This window comes from Rhopalosiphum maidis, chromosome 1, assembly GCF_003676215.2.
Source record: "Rhopalosiphum maidis isolate BTI-1 chromosome 1, ASM367621v3, whole genome shotgun sequence".
NCBI lineage: Eukaryota > Metazoa > Arthropoda > Insecta > Hemiptera > Aphididae > Rhopalosiphum > Rhopalosiphum maidis.
This window is the reverse complement of record NC_040877.1, coordinates 71484685-71507940: the sequence shown is the minus strand read 5'-3', so window position 1 is coordinate 71507940 and position 23256 is coordinate 71484685. Positions and strand designations below refer to the sequence as shown.

Here is a 23256-nt window from a genome sequence, read left to right as displayed (position 1 = left end):
ATTTTATAAATGGATAATATTAAGATATCTGAATCTACATAAAAACGGTAACTGCAACTTTATGGTACGCGAAGATGGGCAAATCGTGTACTCTGACGAGATATTATTATGACGAGGCGAAAAAAAAAACAAATATAAAAATCACTACCTATTTATTCGTACACGTGCGCTATTTGGCCTAACGATATCGCGTTATAGTCGCGTTTAATGTCTTACACCGGCGATATAATAATAGTTAATTACGAACATTTACTTAGGTTAATGCACAGTAAATATTATTATAACGACCACATATCTCTGTTATATAAAAAGGTTTTAAAATTGTTCAATGTTTGATAATAACCGCTGTCACGGCAACCGAAAAAAAAGAAGAAAGTTATGAGCGTTAAGCTATGAAAATATTTGTAGATAAAACATCCGGTTTGCATAATTTGGGGAATTTATTAGAATAGCGTGTAGGGGTTGAAGTCTGTTATTTAGTAAATATTATAGTGTGTCAGTGGTGCAACTTGGGCAACGATCGTGTACGGACCTTCTCTTCCCCTTGGGCCGCATACGATTATTCATTAAGTATGTTTATATTTATAACTAGGATATAATATCATGGGCAAATTATCAACCAATAATAACGATTTTGTAATAGTTTCGCATTAAGATAACAGCAATAATTATAACACAACTATGAAGAACGTTTCGTAACGATCGGCACGTCAAACGAAGGCCCCTGTTGAAAACATTTCGGTTGCGCTACTGTAATGTGTACCTACTAACGTGTCATGATTTGTCAGAGGTTACGAGTGAATCACAAAACAATGCGTTATGACAATATAATATTTAACATTCCCTATAGTCTTATATAATAAAATATATTATAAAATAATACAGTTGTGTACGATATGATATTGTGTTTCGAAATCACACACAACTTATCGCCGCTACGCGCGCGGACAGTATACCTACCTCGACGTGTGATTTCACACGTAGTTTGACACGACGACACGACAATATCGACGACGGCGGAGGCGGTGGCTCACTCTCGCCCGGACCCATCGTAACAGTTCACTCGTCGTAAAAACGGTCTCCCCATCACTCCTCCTCTCGCCACTTAAATACCTAACCCGAAATGTCTTTCTTTTTGTTCGCGTCGTTTCGCGTTTAATAAAACGTTCAAGACCGTGTTTTATTAATCGTATTGAATCGATCGGTGATATCGCGCCGAGACGTATGCATATATTTACCTGCACACACGAACATTATAAAATTTTATATTTATAGTTTATAATACCTACATACATGCAGTTTTTATTGTCCGTTCAACGTCGATGACCGAAGGTCAACTGGTGACTAGCGCAAAATTGAACGGTGCTTATGTCGCGCCGCGGCCGGACCTAATGACCGTGAAGGAAAATTAGATAGGTACGTTTGACTTAACCCTTTACAAACCTATGTAACATTATAATATACAATGCATTACATTTCGATGACGACGCGGGCAATCGCAAAACAAGCACTCTGACTTTGCGTGGTTTCCTTTGCACGGCAACTTATTCGATTCGATATCTGATTTCGTATTGGAAAATATGTGACGACGGTAGTCGGTGATTAGTACCCATAAGTAGTGTACACGATACATTTTATACTCGGTATATTATTTATTTTATATGTATGTGGTATAGGTACTGTATATACGAATGATTCGAATGCACGAACCTGTGTATGTTGTGGTACGAGGAAGACGGTAATATATAGACAGGTAGTTCTTACACAACACCTGAACTGTAGGCTAGGCTTGTATTATAGTGTGTTCGGCTTGGATTGACGATTCCACGTCAAAATCGAAAACTTGTTTTCGACTGTAGCTGGCAATTATTAAATTGTGTTATTACACGTTCGGGTGAATGAATCGTATTTCCTAAATATTTTTTTTTTTTTTTTAGTATATTACCTTTTATCATTTCCATTTTCGTCCAAAAAGTATAGATTAGAAAAATTTGATTAAAAACCTAGCGATAACCGCTTATATATTATAAAAAATAACTATAATCCATTACCATATTATATTATTATATAAAGCACCTATACAATTGGTATATCTACAGTAATAAAATAAATTATCGCGTTTCTGAGAAATTAAAATCCTATTTAAGATAAAACTATGGCATTGGTATATTTTATAAAAAAAAAAATCGTGTTAGTGCATATCGTACAGTAATATAAGTACATTAGTACATATTATAATAAAATAAATTATACAATTATGGTTGTCGAAAAACGTGATTCGATAAAATGCTTCTGAGAGTACCTACTGCAGCAGACAAAAAATCGTACTCGGGAGAGCTTTGAGAGGTCAAACACTCGTTACGTTTACACTAATTACCTACGTAGTAATTAGAACGCACCGAGTTTATGTTCCAAAAAATGACATAGAATATATATATATATATATAATTACCTACCTAAAGATACCAAACATGCTACCACAGTATCATATAGAAGAAAAGCGAAACTTTGTGTTCTCGTGCAAAACGACTTGAGACACGCAGCGTTGACGTAATACGTATTATGCGATAACAGAAAAAATAACAATATAATATTTAATATCGTAAATTATTGTATCCATAATATTATCATCGTTAATACGCGTCTTCCGATTCAACACCGGATTGATTACCATACGTGGTTTCTGGTAGGAGTCGAGAGAGTGTAGTTTATCATTATTATTATTATTACGATGCAGAAGTGAACGTCTTAAGTAAAAAATATCGAATAAAAACTAAAAAGTTGTATTATTTCCTGTAATATATTCATACGAGGCGGTTCACTAAGCATGTTCACCCTTATTTTTTCATATTTAAATTCTAATTTTTGGAATGTTTATATGTATTTAAAGACTATATTATTTTCAAATTATTGAGTTTTTTGTACTTACTCTATAAGATGTGGTTTATTTTAATTGTTTATCAAATAATAACTCCTTTGCTTCTATAAATTACTTAATGCATAATTTTTATGCACATTTTGACGTACTAAAATCAAAAATCATGTGAATAACTTTCAATTTATTTAATTATAAAAATATATGATTTCTAAGTTTATTATTTAAAACGTACGAAAATCAGAACTTGAATAAATTAATTATTAAATGGAAAATAGGGGTGAGCATGCTTGGTGAATTCGCCTTACAAGTATATTATTATGCCTATATTAGTATTACGTATTCAGGCGTCCCAGACCAATTATTTATTGTAGACGGATTGAACAAATGCATTTGTCCTCGTATTATGCAGTCGTCCGTGCAGAGTGCGGTCCACCTCGTTTTCCGGTATTCCAACTGTTACCCACCCATTCCCACTCGCATATGCCTATAGTAAGATATCTCACCTACCAGTATAATAAAATAACCTATATATATATATATATATATATATAATGTATAATGTAATATAATACAACAGACGCGTAATACTCGGTTCGTCGGCCGGAAAACCGGTCGAGATCGGCGCTGACGATGACTGCTATACGTATGTCGTAGGTAAATAATATAATATACGCACGTGGAGTCTAACGTCTTCACTGGCTGCTGGTGCAGTCGTTCGTTATGTGTCCACGGGCGACGGACGTAATACAACCGCCGTCGCCGCCTCGATCTGACGTAACGCTAAGCCGATACCCATAATAATATTATAATAATATCATAAGAGTCATGCTTACATAATATGTGTATGCATTCGTGTCTGAGGAAGTAAAATTCCGATCGTGATAGTTGTAATGGTAGGTAAGCAGGTAGGTAGGTACCTACATAATAAAATTAAACGTGGTAAAAGTGAGGTCTAGGCGCGTGTGGTATCTACCTGTTGCGGTGTTCGAGCAATGCATCGTAACACAACTAAAATGTTTACGTCCTACATCGTAATAATGTGTATGTGACATTTTATATATGTACGGCGTGGCTTCGTTATTGTTTTTCTACACCGGGAGTTTCGAGGCGACCTTGATCGGGAGTAGGCCAAAACTGAATCCCAAAACGGTCGTTGCGCAGTATCGTACCCATCACGTCCATCATAATAATATAGGACATAATAATATTATGGTATGCCAATAATCCGTGTTATGATATATGCGTACATTACGCTATAGACGGTTTTATAGCGTTCTACTGCTGCAGTATTACCGCGGCGGTCTGGATCGGCCAAAAGTGAAAGAAAAATATGTGTGTAAACGAAAAAACCCGCGTCCAATGTTATTTGGTTCAATAATATATGTCTTATACATATTATTCTTTCTCGATGCTTGTGATGACGGTGATAATAATAATCAACGATATGCGCATACGTAATAAACTAAATAAACTAATAATATTATTATTATTAAAAAAACTCGGGCGTGCGCGCGCCCAGGGCTAGTGTGCACGTGTGACGGTGAAGTGCGCCGCGGTCGTTTAAGTATTTATTCTTCGGAAGTCTTGGATACGGCTTCGTGTACCTGTTGGAGAGAGCGAGTAAGACGGAGCGAGAGAGAGGACGAGTGAGAGAAGAGTGTGAGCGGCTGACGGGGTACGACGGCCTTGATCGGAATCGGCCACTCGAACATCTTGAGGTGCAACGCGACTTATCATTATCGCGGTGCGTTTTACTGCGTCAACTGTGTTATTATAATATACAAATAATAATAATAATAATAATAATAATAATTGCTCACCGGACGGGCCCGTCTAAATTTTTAAAAATTTTACGCTTGTCAAACGAGTGGTTTGTCGTATGCGTTATTATCACATTATCGTCATAATATTTTTTAATCGATCGTCCTCGATTCTCGTCAAACTTCCGCCGCCCGAAAACTATATAGAACCCGCGCATTGGTACGACAATAAAAAATTGTTAAGTTATAACAGTAATGATAATGACGTTAATAATTTATTGTTGTTTTTTTTTATTATTTTACCTATCCCTACTAACTGTCATCGCGACAAGCATCGTATATTTTGTGGTGTTTGTTTGATTCGCGCGGATATTCGCTTATCGAGTCGAGACGACAGCTGTCTGTATCTATGCGTGCAGTTGTGCAGTTATAATATAAACGATGATAAACAAATACGATTGTTGATGTCGCGTCAATGTTTTTTTTTCACCGGTTATAATCCCACTCAGCACTCATATTATATTATTATGGTGTTGTAAAATACAGGGCGATTCATCGAGCAAGCTCACCCTTATTTTTCCATTTAATAATACATTTATTCAAGTTCTGAATTTAAATTTATTTGAAAATTTCATATTTTTTTCTACTAAAGGAATATGCTGCGGTGATACAAACTTGAAACTTATATTTTTTCAAATAAGAAGCTGTTGATGTATATCTAATTCAATATTCATATGAATATAATTTTTTAGTTATCAACATTTTCATACTAAATAAAGATAATGTTCCTTAAAAATAGTTTTACAAAAACATAAAATAGATGTAATATTAGATCTAGTAGTGTTTTTTTTATACTTAGATCATTTATACACATTATAAATGTTGACAGATTAACATTTTTAACTCACTTTAGCCTCAATATCTTCAAAGTATATTACCATAGTCTTAGTACATAAAGTTAAATAATTCAAAAACTGGTCATTTGAATTTTGATTTTGATACGTTAAATGTTCCGATAAATAATTTTCTGTAGAAATTTGAGGAGGTTCTTAATTTGGAAAAATAAAAGCTTGTATATCCATAGATCACTCGTTAAGTAGTACAGACATTTTCAAGAACTTGTTAACGTGTTCTTTAATTATGTATAATTAAGAATTTTAATAATCGTATTTTGAATAACTGAATTTTTGAAAAAAAAAAGGGTGAGTATGCTCGATGAATCACTCGTTAATACAATATACATATTATTATAGACACGCGACCGTTGTTCGACGATTTACTGTCCGTTTACAAAAACTCAACGACGTTTTTATGCGCATACGTTTATTATTAACGTCGACTTCGAAACGGTCCGATTTATTAAAATACGATCATATAACGGTTGATTCGGTTCTTTTTTTTCTATATTCGCAGTTTCCATCCGTTCGTCGAACCGTTGGTTTTGAGTCGGCCTGCGTGAAGACGCGTCTCATCCGACTTACGGGCGTTTACAAATAGGTACATAGTATAGGTTACGTGTTTGTCAATATTTTTTTTTCAGTTATTGAATCTTCAGACCAGCAACACGTAGAACTGCATACAATAATCGAAATCACGAGATGATATTTAGTAGTTATTCGGTGTCTGGTGATCCATATATAGGTCCGTTGTCGTGTATTGGTAGACTTCCGGGCCCCGAACGGAAATAACGGTGTTATTTTAATTCATCGAAATAATTTTTTTTTCACATTTCAATCAATAATTTAACGCGCTGTTCGTTCTTAGATATATTCGTTCTCGTATTCTATAATATTTTATAATCTATCAGGTCTACGACGACGAAACTACCGTTGAGCCTTCAAACTGGGAACCACTGTCCTGCCACATGTTCATCCCCTTCGTCTGATAATTAACGGTCGTCGCGGGATGTTATCCGTATATGTGTATACCTACACATCACAATCAAAATATAATCTCGTCGAGTTTTTTTTTCGCCCATCAGCGTATAGGTTGAAAACTGAAATAATATAATAATAAAATCTCCACGTGTACTACAGTGTGTATAAACACGAGATTTTTTCACGTCAAACAATATCTTGGGGGGAAAAAAAAAAACTTAAAAACAGGTATAATATGTAGGTATACTTCCTGCTGTTGTAGATATATAGTAGATATATTTTATTATTAGTTCGCTTCGAATATTATTCCTTTATTATTATTCAGTGTTTCGATCACGACCGCGTGTACAGTCGCAGTGTTATTTTCTCACGGCGTTTCCGACCAAGCGCTGAGACGCGCGTGCTCGAGGTAATTTTTTTAAGCTGTGTAATATTATTATAATTAATAATTTTTTTTATGGTTCCCGCATGAGTGTATTTTTTTATTCTCAATTTTTTTTTCGTTTTTATTGCACGATGGCACCTCGACATCTACTAGACTAGAACACTCTATATTTACACACTAAATATTAACTTGTATTGATCGATTATTCTTTGTTTAATGGGCCAAATTTGTTATATTGACGTTCTTCCAAATATTTCTCGAATATTTTTTTTTCTTTATTATACGCTATTGCGTCAATCAAGAAGAAAATGTTTTATTCGTGTAGGTACGTGTCATAAATATTATCGAAGTGTAATTATTTAAAAACAAAATAATCGTGTGTTAATAATATACTACATTTTGGTTTGTCTAGAATTTTTATTTTATTCTTCTTCATACAAGCTTGATATATTAGACTGTATAGAGTAAAACATTTGAGCGCCCGTGAATTCAAATAAGCATTATATTATACAACCAGCTGTCTAATATCATATAAGTATTGTGAAACATTTTTGAAAATACAATTATCAAGTTCATAGAAATAAATTCATATTATGTTCTGTCATTAGTTATACTTATTATTTGTAATGAGTTTAAAAAATACATATTATGCTTTTGCCGAGTCTATTTTTATCGGATAATATTACCTACCCAAAAATTTAAAAAATGTATTGCATGCAATTAAAATATACTTCTATGTTATATATTATATGTTACACACTTTAGTAGACATGTATTTTTTTAATCAAGTAATGATATAGACAGAAAAAAAAAATATTTCACCTTTAAATAATAACGGGAAAATATTAAAGTAAAAATTGTTAATAGCGAATAATTCTTTCAAATCGCATTTTATTAAATATAAAAATTATCTGCAATTAAGTAAAATGTAAATTTGTTATAGTTTATAAAATAAGTAAAACTTGTATTCTCTATTTAAACGTATTTATAATTAAAATATATTAATCTTTAATACTCATTTCGATAATTATTTTTGTTTTCTTATTTAGACTAACTGCCTCCGCATCAGTAGTTATGTGGAAAGACTTCAAGAAGTTAAAACTTCTACTATGGAAGAATCTACTGATACAGAAGCGACATCCCATCCAGTCGTTCATAGAGCTACTATTACCGGCCATCATGGCGTGCGTGATGGTCATGTTCAGATCGTGGGTACAGCCGGTGGAGTTCAACAATGTCACCAGATTCGAACCTTTTTCCATATCAGTACCACCATTAATATTGGGATACAGACACGGGTAAGTCGTATGATTTTTTTTTTTTTTGTGCGAGTTTACAAATGATATATTTTTTGAGAATTTGGATTACACTTATTGTATTTAAAATCGATTTCAACGGTGATAATAAATAAGTAAATTATTAATTACAGTTATAGGTTAAATATTATATATATACACGATTTTAACTTAATGTCCATTCTTTAATTTAACTGTAAAAAGTTAAGTTATTGAAATTAATACTTTAACTATTCGAGTTAAACAATTTAAAATTTTTTTTTTAATTTAGCTTTTACTTGTTTACTTGGAAATGCCCACCTTTGCGTGGATGTAAGTTTATTCCAAAGACCTATATACTACCTAGGTATTTACATATATTATAATATATAGGAAAATAGCCAAATATGTTATTTTATGCAAAAATAGACAAAAAATAATGGATACATAAATGGATAAATGCTTATATAAACTATAAACACCAATTACACTTAAATTAGATTATTACCAGTTAGGTATGTATAGTTTATGTGGTTAAAATTAATCAATATTTTGTGTTGGTGCTAATGTTTATCTCAGTATTATTATAGTTAAAGTATTAAAACTACCATAACATTTTGTATGTTACTATTATTATAATATTGTTGTTACTATCACATAACATAATGTACATTTAACCACATTTTTCAAACGTTTACTACGTAATAACCACAAATCATGTTAGATTAAAATCAGTTATATTATCACGTGTACGAATTTTGATATATTATTATGGGTGGTCTATTCCTGATATGGTATTTTGTAGGAACTTAACATCTCATATCAACACAAATCCTTCCCCCCACACCCCATCACTGAGACAATAAAAAATTTGACGTCGACCCCCTGGCGTGGCACTCGCCGCGTTTTGCAATAATAATAATTCCATTAAACGCCAAAGGCGAAAGAAAAAAAAATCGGAATGCTACAATAGGAGTTCGGTAATATGAGGAAATGAAATTCGGTGTGATGACTGAATGTATTAGCGTCTCGACGGTGAAAATCATACTGTGAACACAAATAATACTTAATAATAATAATTTTGTTGTTGATTTATTCGTCGTCAATACGACGATGTCTCTAATAAATAATCCGCAATACCCTTGAACACAAATATTAATTCAATCATCACACATAATATATGTACAAGGTAACTGTAGTACTGTAAATAATAGATGATTCGTTTTACGAGAAAAATACTTTGCAATTGTTTTAGATGGTCCATAGCATGGGCTCCGCATGACCCGGAATTGGAAAAAATCATGAGCGACGCTTTCTCGCACACTCCCAATACGAAGCGTAAGTCGTACCGTACAAAGTCCGTAACGGAATAAAGAAATAAAATGTATTTTTCAGTTGTATCGTTCGAAACCGGTGATATGATGGAGGAACATCTGAATCAAGACAACGCAATGAAAAAATTTCTGGTCGGCGTTCGTTTCGATAATATTAAGCCGAACTCTACGTTACCAAAAAGTACAACTGTAAGTACAATGAAAATAAAACGACAATTTTACGCATTTATATTGCGTAATAATACTTATCGTATTAAATATTTATATATACGTATATTATGGGATACTTATGTGACTGTTTTGCTTGTTTTGTTTCATTCTATGCTACAGGTAAAGCTGAGATACCCGTGTCATCTCCGTGTAACAAAAAAGAGTCTGATGAGCTTCGACACGATCGAAGCGAACTGGCGGACTTACTTAATGTTCCCTCTGTATCAGACGTTCGGTCCTAGGCATAAATCAGAAAACGACGGAGGAGAACCAGGTATAAATTCATAACTACCGTGCACATAACAGTTCGATATATGCGTGCACAAACAATCATTATTGGTAATACTGGGTCTTAAACATTCTCACGTTTTTAGGTTATTTGTCCGAATCGTTTTTGTACTTGCAAAACCAGATCTCCAAAGCCTTAATACGATACTGGGCTCCCGGCGAGTACTTGCCGGAAATCGAGCTACAGAGGTTCCCATATCCGAAGTACATCGAAGATCCATTGCTACCAGCACTTACGTCGTTCATATCCACGGTGGTGTTACTCAGTTATATTTATACCGCTATCAATACCATCAAAGTGATCTCAGCTGAAAAAGAAATGAAAATGAAGGTATGTAATTGGATAAACATGATTTTAGTATAATGTCCAAGTGTATATCAGTTCCGGAATCTATTATTGATCTATTGTTGATCTGTCGAGTTTATCTATTGACGTTTACCATTACTCTAAATTTCAACGGAGGTTATAAGCATAAGTACAAAGTACAATACATTTTTAATGGATATATTATATAATTTTTATAATTTATGATACATGTAACACGCAGTCATACACGATATTTTTTCAATAAAAATAAATATTTTGTTAACCACTATTGTAGAGTTAAAGCCTCTATAACCTCTTCACCCCCATTATTACTCTACTGCCCTTAGTATTTTCAGTTCCGTCGCAGAAAAGTCTGAAGACTATGAATATTTTTGTCGATAATAATATATCGAGACTTTTTTGTTTTTTCAGGAAGCTATGATGCTCATGGGCTTAGATAATTGGTTGCACGCGTGCGCGTGGTACTTAAAAAGTTTCGTCGTATGGATAGTACCGCTGTTGATATTGGTGTTTTTCATTACGTTTGATTGGCCTACGGGCGCGGTGTTTCAATATTCCGATCCGCTGGTACTGATGGCGATACTAACACTGTATGTGACTGCCGGGATATCCTATTGCTTCTTGATATCCGCCTGCTTTAAAAAAGGTAAAACCCAATAATGAGCTAAAGGTTTTTGGGCATATACACATATTATTATATTATAATATTGTGGGATTTGTTAGCAATTATATTATGACTACAATAACTGTAATGTAACTTTCAGGACATTGAGGGATCTGTATATTTTTTATTACTTATCCGAAATACATTGATATATTATAAGAATGTGTTTCTTAATATCTATTAAATACAACATGATAATGTTAATACTTTAATTTTTTAATTAATGTGCGTATTTTATACATATAATGTGAAATGTACACATATTTTAATATTTTTATTTTAAATGTGCATTTAAGGTTATAAAGCAACATTAGTGGGTACTTGTTATTTTTAAACTTCTTGGATTTTTGAGCATATTTATGCAATTTTTTGTAATTTTAGAACCTATTTTTTTTTTTTTTTTTTTAAGGGCAATAAATGTATATATTTTCGGGTTTTTTTTTAAAAATAAATTAGAACTATGGCCCTAGATTATATTACTAACACATGTGGGAATTACTAGTTGTCATGAATCGTCATTGTGCATATAATTTAACAGTCCGTAAACAAAATAACAATTACTGTTTCATTAACATATTGTCAAGGTATCACGTCGTACCTAATAATACTTATATAAAAATATATATTAATAATTATACTATACGATATACGTATAATTATATATGTATATACATTCACATATGACATATTTTAACATGTACTACATTTTTAGACCTTCAAATTTGCGTATGTTGTCTATAATATGTGTGTGTGTGTGTATACATAGCAAGATTGAATTTATTGAATTTCTTTGTATACAACTTTTTTTTTTTTTGTTTCAGCTAATACAGCGGCGACCGTCGGTGGCGTATTATGGTTTGGGACTTACGCACCATTTATGATCTTCCAACCTAAGTACTCGTCTATGACCAACAGAGAAATCTTAGCGTCGACTATATTGCCAAACACGGCGTTAGGATACATATTCCAGAGTCTCATCATGTTCGAAGGAATCGGCAGCGGTCTGACGTGGGAAAATATCACGGTAACGGTATCTCCGGACGACAAGATGTGTATTGCAGACATAATGCTCATGTTGGTGTTCGATTCGGTCTTGTACCTGTTGATCGCCATATACCTGGAAACAGCTTTCCCGCGCAACAGCGGTTTTCACCCTCCGTGGTATTTCCCGATAATGGTGAGTTCCGCTCGCCCAATTTAATTCTCCTTCGACTACTTCTTCGTTGAATCTAAATTCGGTCGTTTTTTTCTGCTCGTTTATAATAAACCTTTTGTTATTAACGAGTTGTCTTGTCATTTATGTTACAGCCGTCGTTCTGGTTTGAGAAAAAAGTTAACCCCAAACACATCACCGAAAAATCTGGCATACATATTCAATCGCTCAGCAAAAGTTTCACGCCCGGCAAAAACGTCGTTAACAAGCTTTCTGTGGATATGCACCCTAATCAAATAACTGTTTTGTTGGGTCACAACGGCGCTGGAAAATCTACCACCATGTCTATGTTGACCGGACTGATCAGTCCAACATCCGGCACAGCGTTGATAGAGGGATATGATATCAAAACTCACATGAAAACCATACGACATTCCTTGGGGCTCTGCCCTCAATACAATCTGCTCATACCGGACTTGACTGTAGTAGAGCATTTGTACTTTTTCGGAATGGTTAGTATACCTGCTCGGTTGTAGTAATATTATATTATTATTTATCATAAATTATAATAGTCAACCCGTATAATTGTATAAAATATTATTTTTATTTATTTATTTTTTAAACAATTTATACTCACCCACTGACGGGAAAAATTATAATATCTAACTAGTTTAGTATACAATGTATACTTATTTAAATTATATAATATAATGACCACTGTTTGTTGACGTGTTATTTAGTTGAAAGATTTAAGCGAACACGATTTGAAAAACGAAATCGATAAATATACAGTAAAATTCGAACTGGAGTCAATGATTAACACAAAGTCGAAACATCTGAGCGGAGGAATGAAAAGAAAACTGTCAGTTGCCATAGCATTAATTGGAAAATCGAAGGTATGCGCACACGGTGTGATTGACTCGGTGGCTTCCGTTCGTTAATCATTTAAAAACATAACGATTAATTGATCTTGCGTAGGTGGTATTGATGGATGAACCGACATCGGGAATGGACCCGGCGGCCAGACGCACTCTGTGGAATATTTTACAATCGGAACGGGAAGGAAGAACAATGGTGATGACAACGCATTTAATGGACGAAGCAGATTTGCTAGGTGACCGTGTCGCTATTATGAAAGCTGGCACTCTTTGTTGTGTCGGAACACCGTTTTCGTTGAAAAAAGAATATGGTAAGGATATTATATTACAGTATTAAAATGTTAGAAAAAAAAAATTTAGAAGTAATCTCAGGGTCTTGAATATAATTTTAATTAATTTGTTATCACACGTCATAAACAAGCACGTATGAAACAATATAACAAGTAATTTCGACTCCAAAGATTGCGTAGGTTATTAGTTTTAATATAAAATGTTTCGATTCTATGAAAAACTAATATTGGAATGATTTAAATTAATATAATATTTACAAAATTCAATATACAACTATCAAATATTATGGAATAACATTTTTAATATTTTATGAAATACGATTATTATTAACTTTAGATATTTTGTTCGTCTTATTACACAAAACGTAATGTTGATCAAGCACCCACAAAATATACATACAACAATTATAGATATTGACTATTGTTTAAAGATAATTTTACTTTAATGTCATTTTTGTATTTTTTAGGTGGTGGTTATACCTTAACTCTCGTAAAAGATGTAGTCGGTTTCAGTTTGACTAAAGTGACAAATTTCGTTCGCAAATATTACCCGCATTCGGTGCCAAGTAACCTGACCGTCATGGAAGTCACGTATCAACTAGAAGACTCATCGCTGTTTCCAGATCTGCTTAACTCCTTGGAGCAAACTAAACAGTCGTTAGGAATCAAAGAATACGGAATAACTTTGACTACGTTGCAAGACGTATTCATGCGGTATGTGGGCGGGACACGAGTAGCAAAACATACAATACGAGTTTATTTAATACGCGTTATTTTGTTATTATTGCAGAGTCGGCCAAGAAGACAACAAGAAGTTATCAGATTATCAGATGAACGCGATAAAACAGAAATCAATGGAACTGAAGAACCGTTTCGACACGTTGTTCTACGACGCCGAGTGCGATTCTACCGATTTTAAATCTGAAAGTAAGCATCTACGAAAAACGACAACCAATGTACGTATCGTGTGACTTTGATAATAATATCGTGTATGATCAGGGGCCAGAGGATGGAAATTGTTTTGGATACAAGTCGGGGCGATTATGGAAAAGAAATGCTTGCAGTCTTATCGTTCTCTGATATTGCACTCGTTACAAATAACGCTAACGCTATTTTTCATATTCTTGGCACTACTGGTCGTCAACGCCTGGCAGGGTATGAAAGACTTGCCGGCTCTAGCAGCTGAACTGGCGGTAAGTAATAACGACTGTCAGTCGAAGATTTCGATTACTATGTTTTCTATAATAATCGTTTATTTTTCAGAACTATTGGGAGCCCATCAGCACGGTCATGTTGTCCACTAATAACACGAAAATTGGCAATTTCTACGAGTCGTACAAAAACGCTTGTGCACCTAACCCGGTTTTGGATTTGAATTACCGTACCACGTACAATTATTTCGAAGACTTTTTACTGCAAGTGGTGAGTTTTTTCCCCACCCGGTTAATAATAATTTATGTACCGACCGCGTGCGAGAGCACCACGACAAATACCTATGTATATACCGTCATCGTGTCGACCGGAAACAACGTTTATTATAACATCGATTATTTATCCTTAGGCCGCCGAAAAGATATCACCGTTCACACAAAAGTATATTGTTGGCGCGATTTTCGGCGAAGATAGGATTACAGCGTATTTCAATAACCAACCGTACCACGGTCCCCCGTTGGCACTTAGCATGGTTCACAATGCTATACTGAAAAGTTACAAAGGAGAAGAGTACGGAATACATATAGTGAATCATCCGCTGCCTTACCAAGGAGTGGACAAGGTGAGGAAACTGTTCATTTCAATATTAATAATGTCCTAAGTCTATATAATATTATACGGATGGATTTTTATCATTTTCGTCGAATAACTAGTTTTTTTTTTTCGATAATAAAATAAACATCAGCTATTAGTTCTCGACAAAAAAAAATGTCTCAATTCCAATAATTTCCGGCAGAAAATATCGAACACTTTCTAATTATTAATATCTTTCGTGAGTGACAATATCAACAACCGATCTATTGATTTAGATCACCCGAATGCATTGCAGTGCCCCGCAAAATGTCTGTCCACTACGAGTACCCACTAACTGTTTTAAACCAACTTAATTCGTAACACCAATTTTGTTGTTGTTTTTTTTTACTATCTCGCAGCTGATGAAATTGACCGGAGGCAGCAACCTGGGCTATCAGGTGGCGTTCAACTGTGCCATTTCCCAAGCGTTCGTGTGCGCCGTGTACGTGCTGTTCGCCGTCAACGAACGGCAGACCGGCGCCAAGCACATGCAACAGATCGCCGGCGTCAAACCACTGGCCTACTGGGGCGCGTCTCTGCTGTGGGACTGGATAAGTTATCTGACCGTCATATTCTCCATTCTGCTGTTGCTCTTCTGGCACGGCGACCCGGGATACTCGAGCTTGAAGCAAATGGGTCAGTATTTTGCATTATAACAAGTTGTCATACTGTATTAAGAGGACGTTATTATACCCCCCCCCCCCAAATCTAATTAAGTATTTAAACTCTAATATCAACAACAGAATAACAGAATATATATTTTTGGTTTTTCTTAATTAAATTCTACTATAATATATTTAAACAAATGACGAATGTTCTACAAATGCCTTATAACGTCCTTTCAACAACAGAAATATTATAATCTAATTTACGTTAGATTAAATTGTGTATTTTTAATTTTTTTTTTGGTTGTTACTAACTCTTTACTATATATATATATTTTTATTCGATTTCAGGATTGATGTTGAGTCTACTGGTGGCTTTCTCGTGGGCGACGCTGCCACTGATGAGTCTGTTCTCATACCTGTTCCAAAACCCGTCCACTAGTTTCACGAGAATATCTATGTTTAGCGTTATGACTGGTAAGAATAAAAAAATCGATACAATTATCAATATATATTATATGAAGTGTTTAATAAGTTTCGAAACGATCATCATTAGAATAATTTGGACTGATATACGATGATATAATTAATGATGTTATAAAATATTTTGCATTGTAAATGTATTGCAGCAGTGTCATCTATTATATGTGTTATTACTTCATATAGGTATTAAAATATTTATACAGCAATTTTGAGAGTTTCAAAAATATTGAACACTTTGTATATTATTATTGTTTTTATCATTACGCTTAGTACCTTGCAATGGGTTGACCATTTTTAGAATAATAAAATGCAGGACTAAAAATGTTCATCATACCCTTTTTAACCATTAAATATAATTATCGCAAGTATTAAAAATGTTATAGCTTATATAAGAAATCATGTCAAATCAAATAGTTAAAAAATTTAAAAACAAATTTTATATTGATACAATGAATATTATATACCTATATAAATTGTTTTTTAATAACTTTATAATAGAAAATTAACCAAATAAAATTACAATTTACAAATTGTGTTTCAAAGAAATATATAAAATAGGTTAAGTCACAATCGATTGAAAACTTGTATTTTTAATTGATCCGTAATAATAATAATTAAAAATACGAGTACCATCACAATTTTTAATATGTCATTAAAAATATAAATTTCTTAAAATTATTAAAGTGTAGTATAAAATTTGTAGTCTAATATTTTGAATAATTTATTTTAGCAAAAATAATAAATACAATTTTAAACAATAATTACATAATATCGAACTATATATTGTTATTATTATTATTATGTTGTTTAATAAAGGCAAGTCACTCAAAGCAATTAAAATTTCTAATAAAATCTACGAATTCGATTAAAATTATATTGAATTAATCGAGATTAATATGAAAATTCGTTTTATGAAAAATTAAAAATAAATATGTATTTTTTCCTCGAAAGTAAAAATGATATAATATATGTCATTATGTATAATAAATTATTATGCAAGCGAACGTGTTTCGATTGATTGATGGCTCTGCTTAAAAAATAATATTTTTTTATTCATCCATTTTGTATGATCATGATACAGGTGCCATGTGCTTCATGCTGGTGCTTATTTTGGACATGCAACCACTATGTTTGAAAGATCAATCCAAGTTTATTGACAACATGATGATTTTCTTCCCACATTACGCTCTCGGGAGCGGTATGAAAAACATATACTCTTCATATGAGTACAACGAAATTTGTGACTTCCAAAAGAACGGTAAGTCACGTGCTGCAATTATCACGAAACATAAAAATATTATCGATAAACAAATAAGTATAATGAGATTATATTACGTTTACACTTTTCTTATCGGTTGCGCCGTCATTTCAATTAGCCGTGGACGAACAAATTTTAAGCAATTTCTTATTTTTTAATATGAACTATGATTTAACTACCATTTTAGCCACGTGTTTTGGATGGGATGGCGACAATCTGTCGTGGACCAGCCCCGGAATTGGTAGAAACATGACGCACCTTTTCTGGTTGGGATTCGTGTGCGTGACATTACTACTGTCGTGCGAATACCTTACGTACTACGGAAACAAAGTGCACTGCACGCTTATGAAACTATACAGCCATGTCATGTGCAAGAACTCTGTCAAAGAAGATAAGTATGACTTAAACTGTTACGAATCGGACGTGTCTCATGAGAAGCAAGTGGTCAACAGCGCCGACCCGCACAACTATTGTCTATACCTCAAGTGAGTGTGCACCACCTAAATCATCGAGACCTATTAAACATTTATTGGTTTTTATATTATAATAAGTACATAAAATATTATCACACAAGACTTGCACAGTACTCAGTTATAGGCGCTCGAATGTTTTTAACGTATTCGTCAACAATTTATCAAATATACCCATAATATATACACAATATATTTGTATTTACTAAATTCTTGTGATAATATTATTAACGATTATTGGCGTTTAATCAACTAATTGAATACAAAGTAAAGAAAATATTAAAGCAAATTCACGAAACAGTATAAAAATATCAATATTTTTGTACATAAAATATTATTAAAAAATTATTTGTGGAAACTTAAAACGTTTGCATAATATATTATTGATATATGATATATTATTATAAATTTTACTACACACAAATGGCGTTTTTAATTTCATTAAAATATTAATATGTTATTATCTATTTATATTATGAACCTATTTTTACTGTCTTTCGATATTTATAAAAAGATGTTATTACATTTTGAGTTATATAAGTTGATATAGTATGATATACATATCATATATTATTACAAAAATTAAATATTAATAATACGAGTAACGAGCATAATAGATTACTTTAATAACTATATCAAAAACCATGTAACGAAGTATACTTCTTAGTGATATAGGCTGACAGACCGTCTCTGAAAAATCGTTTTTAGTATACAATGATATATCGTTTCAAATTGAACAGACCCATAATAGTATCCCTCTCGATACCTAGTTCAAAACAGAGCGGTATTCACTTGACTATTTTTTTAAACATTAAAAACACTTGTGTAGGTATTCACTTGTACAATAATTTGATATGATTTGAATATAATTTAGATTTTATTTGTGTGGTTTACCAGTAGCTTTTTTTCCACTTAGTATTGCGAACCGTTTAATTTTATTTGCAAAAAACATTATCGTCTCTCGTCTTGCAGCAACGTCTGGAAGAAGTATGGAAACAAGGAAGCCGTCAGGGGACTGAATCTGGCTCTAAAGGCCAACGAGTGTTTTGGTTTGCTGGGGTCGAATGGTGCCGGAAAGACGACCACATTCAAGATGCTGACGGGCGACATAAAAAACACCGCCGGCGACATTTACGTGTGCGGCGTGAACGTCAACAACAACCGCGAGAAGATCCACGAGGTGGGTGGCTACTGTCCGCAATTCAACGGTCTCATCGAAGAGCTCACTGGCTATGAGACGCTCCATTTCTTCTGCAAGCTCAGGGGTATGTCCTATAAAGAAGCGTCCACTGTGCCGTTCCAATTGGCCTCCAGGTTGGCGTTCATGGCTCACTTGAACGTTCAAGCGAAAAACTACAGGTGAGATCTTCGGTCTACAATCGTACAATTATTATAATATTGTATATTGTATTTTTAAGTAGTCTTAGATTTTTCAGTAATTCGTACACTATTTAATATACGTTGTACGGCTGTGGTAATCAATGAAGCATACAAACGATATATTTATATATATTTTTTTATGGTATACTCCATTTGATATTTCCGCGTTTAATCGAATCGACTTTAATCTTAAATTTGTGGTGTTTGTTTTCGTGCGTCTAGTGGCGGAAACAAGAGGAAACTCAGCACAGCCATAGCTATGATCGGTGATCCGAGCATCCTATTCTTGGACGAACCAACTTCCGGCCTAGATCCTGCAGCTCGGAAACATCTCTGGGATACGGTGAGCGAGGAGAGGGATCGCGGAAAATGCGTTTTCATCACGTCTCACAGGTACTATTATCTTGTTGTAACAACTGTCGTAGATTTTCAGTGATTTAATTAGTAACTACATACAATTTTCAGTCTGATAAATAATAGCAATAATATGGGAATAGGTACAAAAAATTATTTGGCTAACTGTTAAATAATGAGAATCAACATGCGTGTTTTTTAACTAAACGTAATGGATGATCAAATAAAAGTTAAACAAGTAATGATTATTTAAAATACTTTGAAATTACGAAAACACTCAAATTTGTACTGTTTAGGTGCACTGTTGTTGTTCCTATTTATTTTATCACTCTTACAACTAAATGATAGAAATATTGTTTTCCGAAAATCGATAGAGACTTAATAGATTATTTCTCGTTGAAAAATATAAATGCAGACATCTGTTAAATTTTGTTATTATAAGTGTTTTTATTACGTATTAACACCATTAACGTAGCATCGAATAAAATAAACAAGACATCACTATTGTTTTTTAACAGTCTCGAGGAATGCGAAGCCCTGTGCACTCGTTTGGCCATCATGGTGGACGGCCGCCTGTGCTGTATCGGGTCTGTGCAGCATCTAAAAAACAAATTCTCCGTCGGATACCAGCTGCACATAAAATTCCACCCTGACAACCATACGAGAGCTAAAGATTACGTGATGAAATCGTTTGTCGGTAAGTGCACTAAATATATTATGATGTGAGCAATATGCTATTGTAAAACGACAGGCTGTACAATAATTTTCTTAGCCAATTTCATGTTTATCATGTACAACTTTTGTATATTTCTAATTAGATTACAAATGATTTTTATTTTCCACATACATGAGTATATATATATTATACTACTATTTTATATTACTATTACTAAAATTATTTTAATGCAATCTGCATTTGTAGTTAAATTATCAAGAAAAAAATATTTTCAGAAAATATTGATGCATAAATATCGAATAGTATGAAATTCAGATAACATTTAATAAACCATAAATACGAATTTTCCAATAGACGTAATAAACATATATTCATAATTCGTGAAATATGGTACATATTCATTCTGAAATCCGATTTATGCCCACGTGTTTCATCTTATATACACGAGTACATATGCATAGAACAAAATAATAAAATAGTTATATAATAGCCTCGTTCAGCTAACGAGCTTCATAGTTTAGTCGCTGCTCGAACGCCGTGGTACAAAGACACATATTATAGTCTTACGTTTCAATTCACATTGGATTAGAGCTATAATCTAGATAATATTATATGCGTGTAAATATAAATGTTTAAAATTGTTGTTTTTTTACAACTTAAAACTGTTGTGAAAAATATTTTCAACAATGTTAATGGCTTATAAGATTACAAGTTTTTTACATTGAGTGGATTACCCAGTAAACATAAATAATGAAATACCTAATTAATTATATTATGATCATCGTTATAGGCGCCAACTTACGTGAAGAATTCGAAATCACGGCGCTGTTCCACATTCCAAAGAAGTATCCGTGTTCGTACGCTTTCGCTCAAATGGAACAAGCCAAGAAAGAGCTGCTGATCGACGATTATTCGATAACGCAGACTAGTTTAGAACAGGTATATACCAGTGACCGTTTTCGGAATCTTATTATCATTGCTTTAGTTCCTTATTGGTATTGACATTGAATGTTGTGTTCGATTCGATACTACCACGCGTTGTAATGACTACTTAATAATGATAATATATTATTATTATTATTATTATTATTACAATAACAATAACTGTAATAATACTTGTAATAACTAAGTCGTGTGTTTCACAGGTATTTTTGAGCTTCACCAGAAATCGTCAACAAGCAATTGCATAACGTACATCGTCCATGCGCAGCCGACAGGGTGCCGACCTCGTTTCATCCTACGTTCGTTCCCCGCCCCCCGTCTCAATCCCATCCCAATCCCAATTTTTAAATATAAGTTTATGAGTGCCATGTCAATGAAAAAAAAAAAATAAAACAACGAAAGAAAGGAAAACCAAATATCACTAATAATATCATATTGTCTTCCCCTCGGAACGTAGTTTAACACAACATTCCGATAAACTGTTGTTGTTGTGGTTGTCATCGTTTTTTTTTTTTTTCGTACGAAGGCTGACTAATTGTATATTTTAAGAAAGAATGAGATAATATTTTTTAATAATAAGAAAAAGAAGAGGAAGAAAGAAAATGAGAAGAAAATGAAAAAGTAGAAAATTCATTTTGTAATATATATATAATATATAAAAATATATGTATATTTATGTGATAATTTATATTGTGCGAGCAATTTTTTTTTTTACTCGCACTCTGAAGCCGAATTAAGTACATTATATATATATATATATATAAATGTATAATAAATGTGTATGTATATATGTACGTTACTATAGTAGTTTCGGTTCTTTTGTAATATGTTTTAATTTTCCTTAAACGTAATACTATATATATATATATATATATATATATGCGTAATACTATTGTTTAAACGCTCAATGTACAGATATATATTTTTGGAAATTCTCTATATATATATATATTTATATATATCGGGTTCAAGACAATGTACCTACCTATTGTTCTTTTTTTTTTTTTTGTTTACTCTAGTTACTATATTATATAAATATATTTTAATAATTATCTGTAATTACCATTTAGAGTAGAAACTATTTAATTTATTAAGTATAATCTGTTCAATAGGTTTAAGAAAAATATACCAAAATGTACAGTTACGTTTCTGTTTTATTTCGTTGTAATAGTATCCATACCTTTCCACCGCATCTATTATAATTTATAGTACCAATTTAGACTAAGACGTTACAGCTTTGTTATGATAATTATAGTGAGGAAAAAAATAAACCCATTCACAGAAACACACAGTTTTGATAATAATAGTGAATAAAGTAATTTTTCAATGATTTAATTTTATAATGTATTTGTTTTCTGTTGTATTACAATATGTTCAACTAGGTATAAAAAAAATTAGGTTATCGTAATCAGAAATTTGAAAGAAAAAAAAACACTTGAAGGTTATTGATTCTGTTGAGCGTTTTATGAGTATGTATTTTATGTCACATAACTTAGAAAAGTATATGCGATACTTTTAAAGACTAGAATACTAGATTCTACGAACAGTGTAAATTAATATTAAACCGTTGAAACTGGACATTATCGATCCACTTTTTGAGGTCAACCATAAATATCACAAATTATAATTTTTTTTTTTTTATAAATTTATTGTTACAGGTACTTTATTATTGTTTTCAAAGCATAATCTAGCTATTTTCTTGAACTTTGTATGGAATAAAATTAAAAATCCGTCATGAAACATTATTAGAAAATCTTTGTTTTAAAGTTTTTAAGTTTTGGATACATTTTTTGAACACAACAATATTACAATTTATGTTTGGCGTAAATTAAATTTGCAATAAGTTATACTCGGTGTTATAGTTTTTCAATACATTTTTTAAATTCAATAATACATGTTAATATGTAATTATTTAATCTACCATGTATTTAAAAAATAATTTTGATTTTGTTTTAAACAAATGGGATTTCAAAATATGAACCAC

The 23256-nt window shown here is 32.6% G+C and overlaps 1 protein-coding gene across 2 annotated transcripts in view; it reads left to right on the top strand.

Annotated features, from left to right (window-relative positions):
- The window catches only part of LOC113552892 (ATP-binding cassette sub-family A member 1), a 36694-nt gene extending 14994 nt beyond the window's left edge, over positions 1-21700 (top strand). The window contains exons 2-25 of one of the 2 annotated variants that reach the window (XM_026955913.1): positions 7950-8198; positions 9430-9512; positions 9570-9697; positions 9839-9992; positions 10093-10337; positions 10746-10980; positions 11820-12175; positions 12307-12663; positions 12892-13047; positions 13130-13340; positions 13787-14033; positions 14110-14246; positions 14319-14512; positions 14583-14741; positions 14881-15093; positions 15464-15740; positions 16061-16186; positions 17274-17450; positions 17638-17935; positions 18893-19279; positions 19523-19693; positions 20173-20351; positions 21121-21269; positions 21476-21520. In XM_026955913.1, the coding sequence (XP_026811714.1) occupies positions 7975-8198; positions 9430-9512; positions 9570-9697; positions 9839-9992; positions 10093-10337; positions 10746-10980; positions 11820-12175; positions 12307-12663; positions 12892-13047; positions 13130-13340; positions 13787-14033; positions 14110-14246; positions 14319-14512; positions 14583-14741; positions 14881-15093; positions 15464-15740; positions 16061-16186; positions 17274-17450; positions 17638-17935; positions 18893-19279; positions 19523-19693; positions 20173-20351; positions 21121-21269; positions 21476-21520 (4908 nt within the window). In that variant the 5' untranslated portion in view covers positions 7950-7974. Of the gene's footprint in view, positions 1-7949; positions 8199-9429; positions 9513-9569; positions 9698-9838; positions 9993-10092; positions 10338-10745; positions 10981-11819; positions 12176-12306; positions 12664-12891; positions 13048-13129; positions 13341-13786; positions 14034-14109; positions 14247-14318; positions 14513-14582; positions 14742-14880; positions 15094-15463; positions 15741-16060; positions 16187-17273; positions 17451-17637; positions 17936-18892; positions 19280-19522; positions 19694-20172; positions 20352-21120; positions 21270-21475 lie in introns of those variants that run through there. The other variant, XM_026955904.1, reaches the window with a different exon arrangement.
- Positions 21701-23256: the final 1556 nt, after the last annotated feature.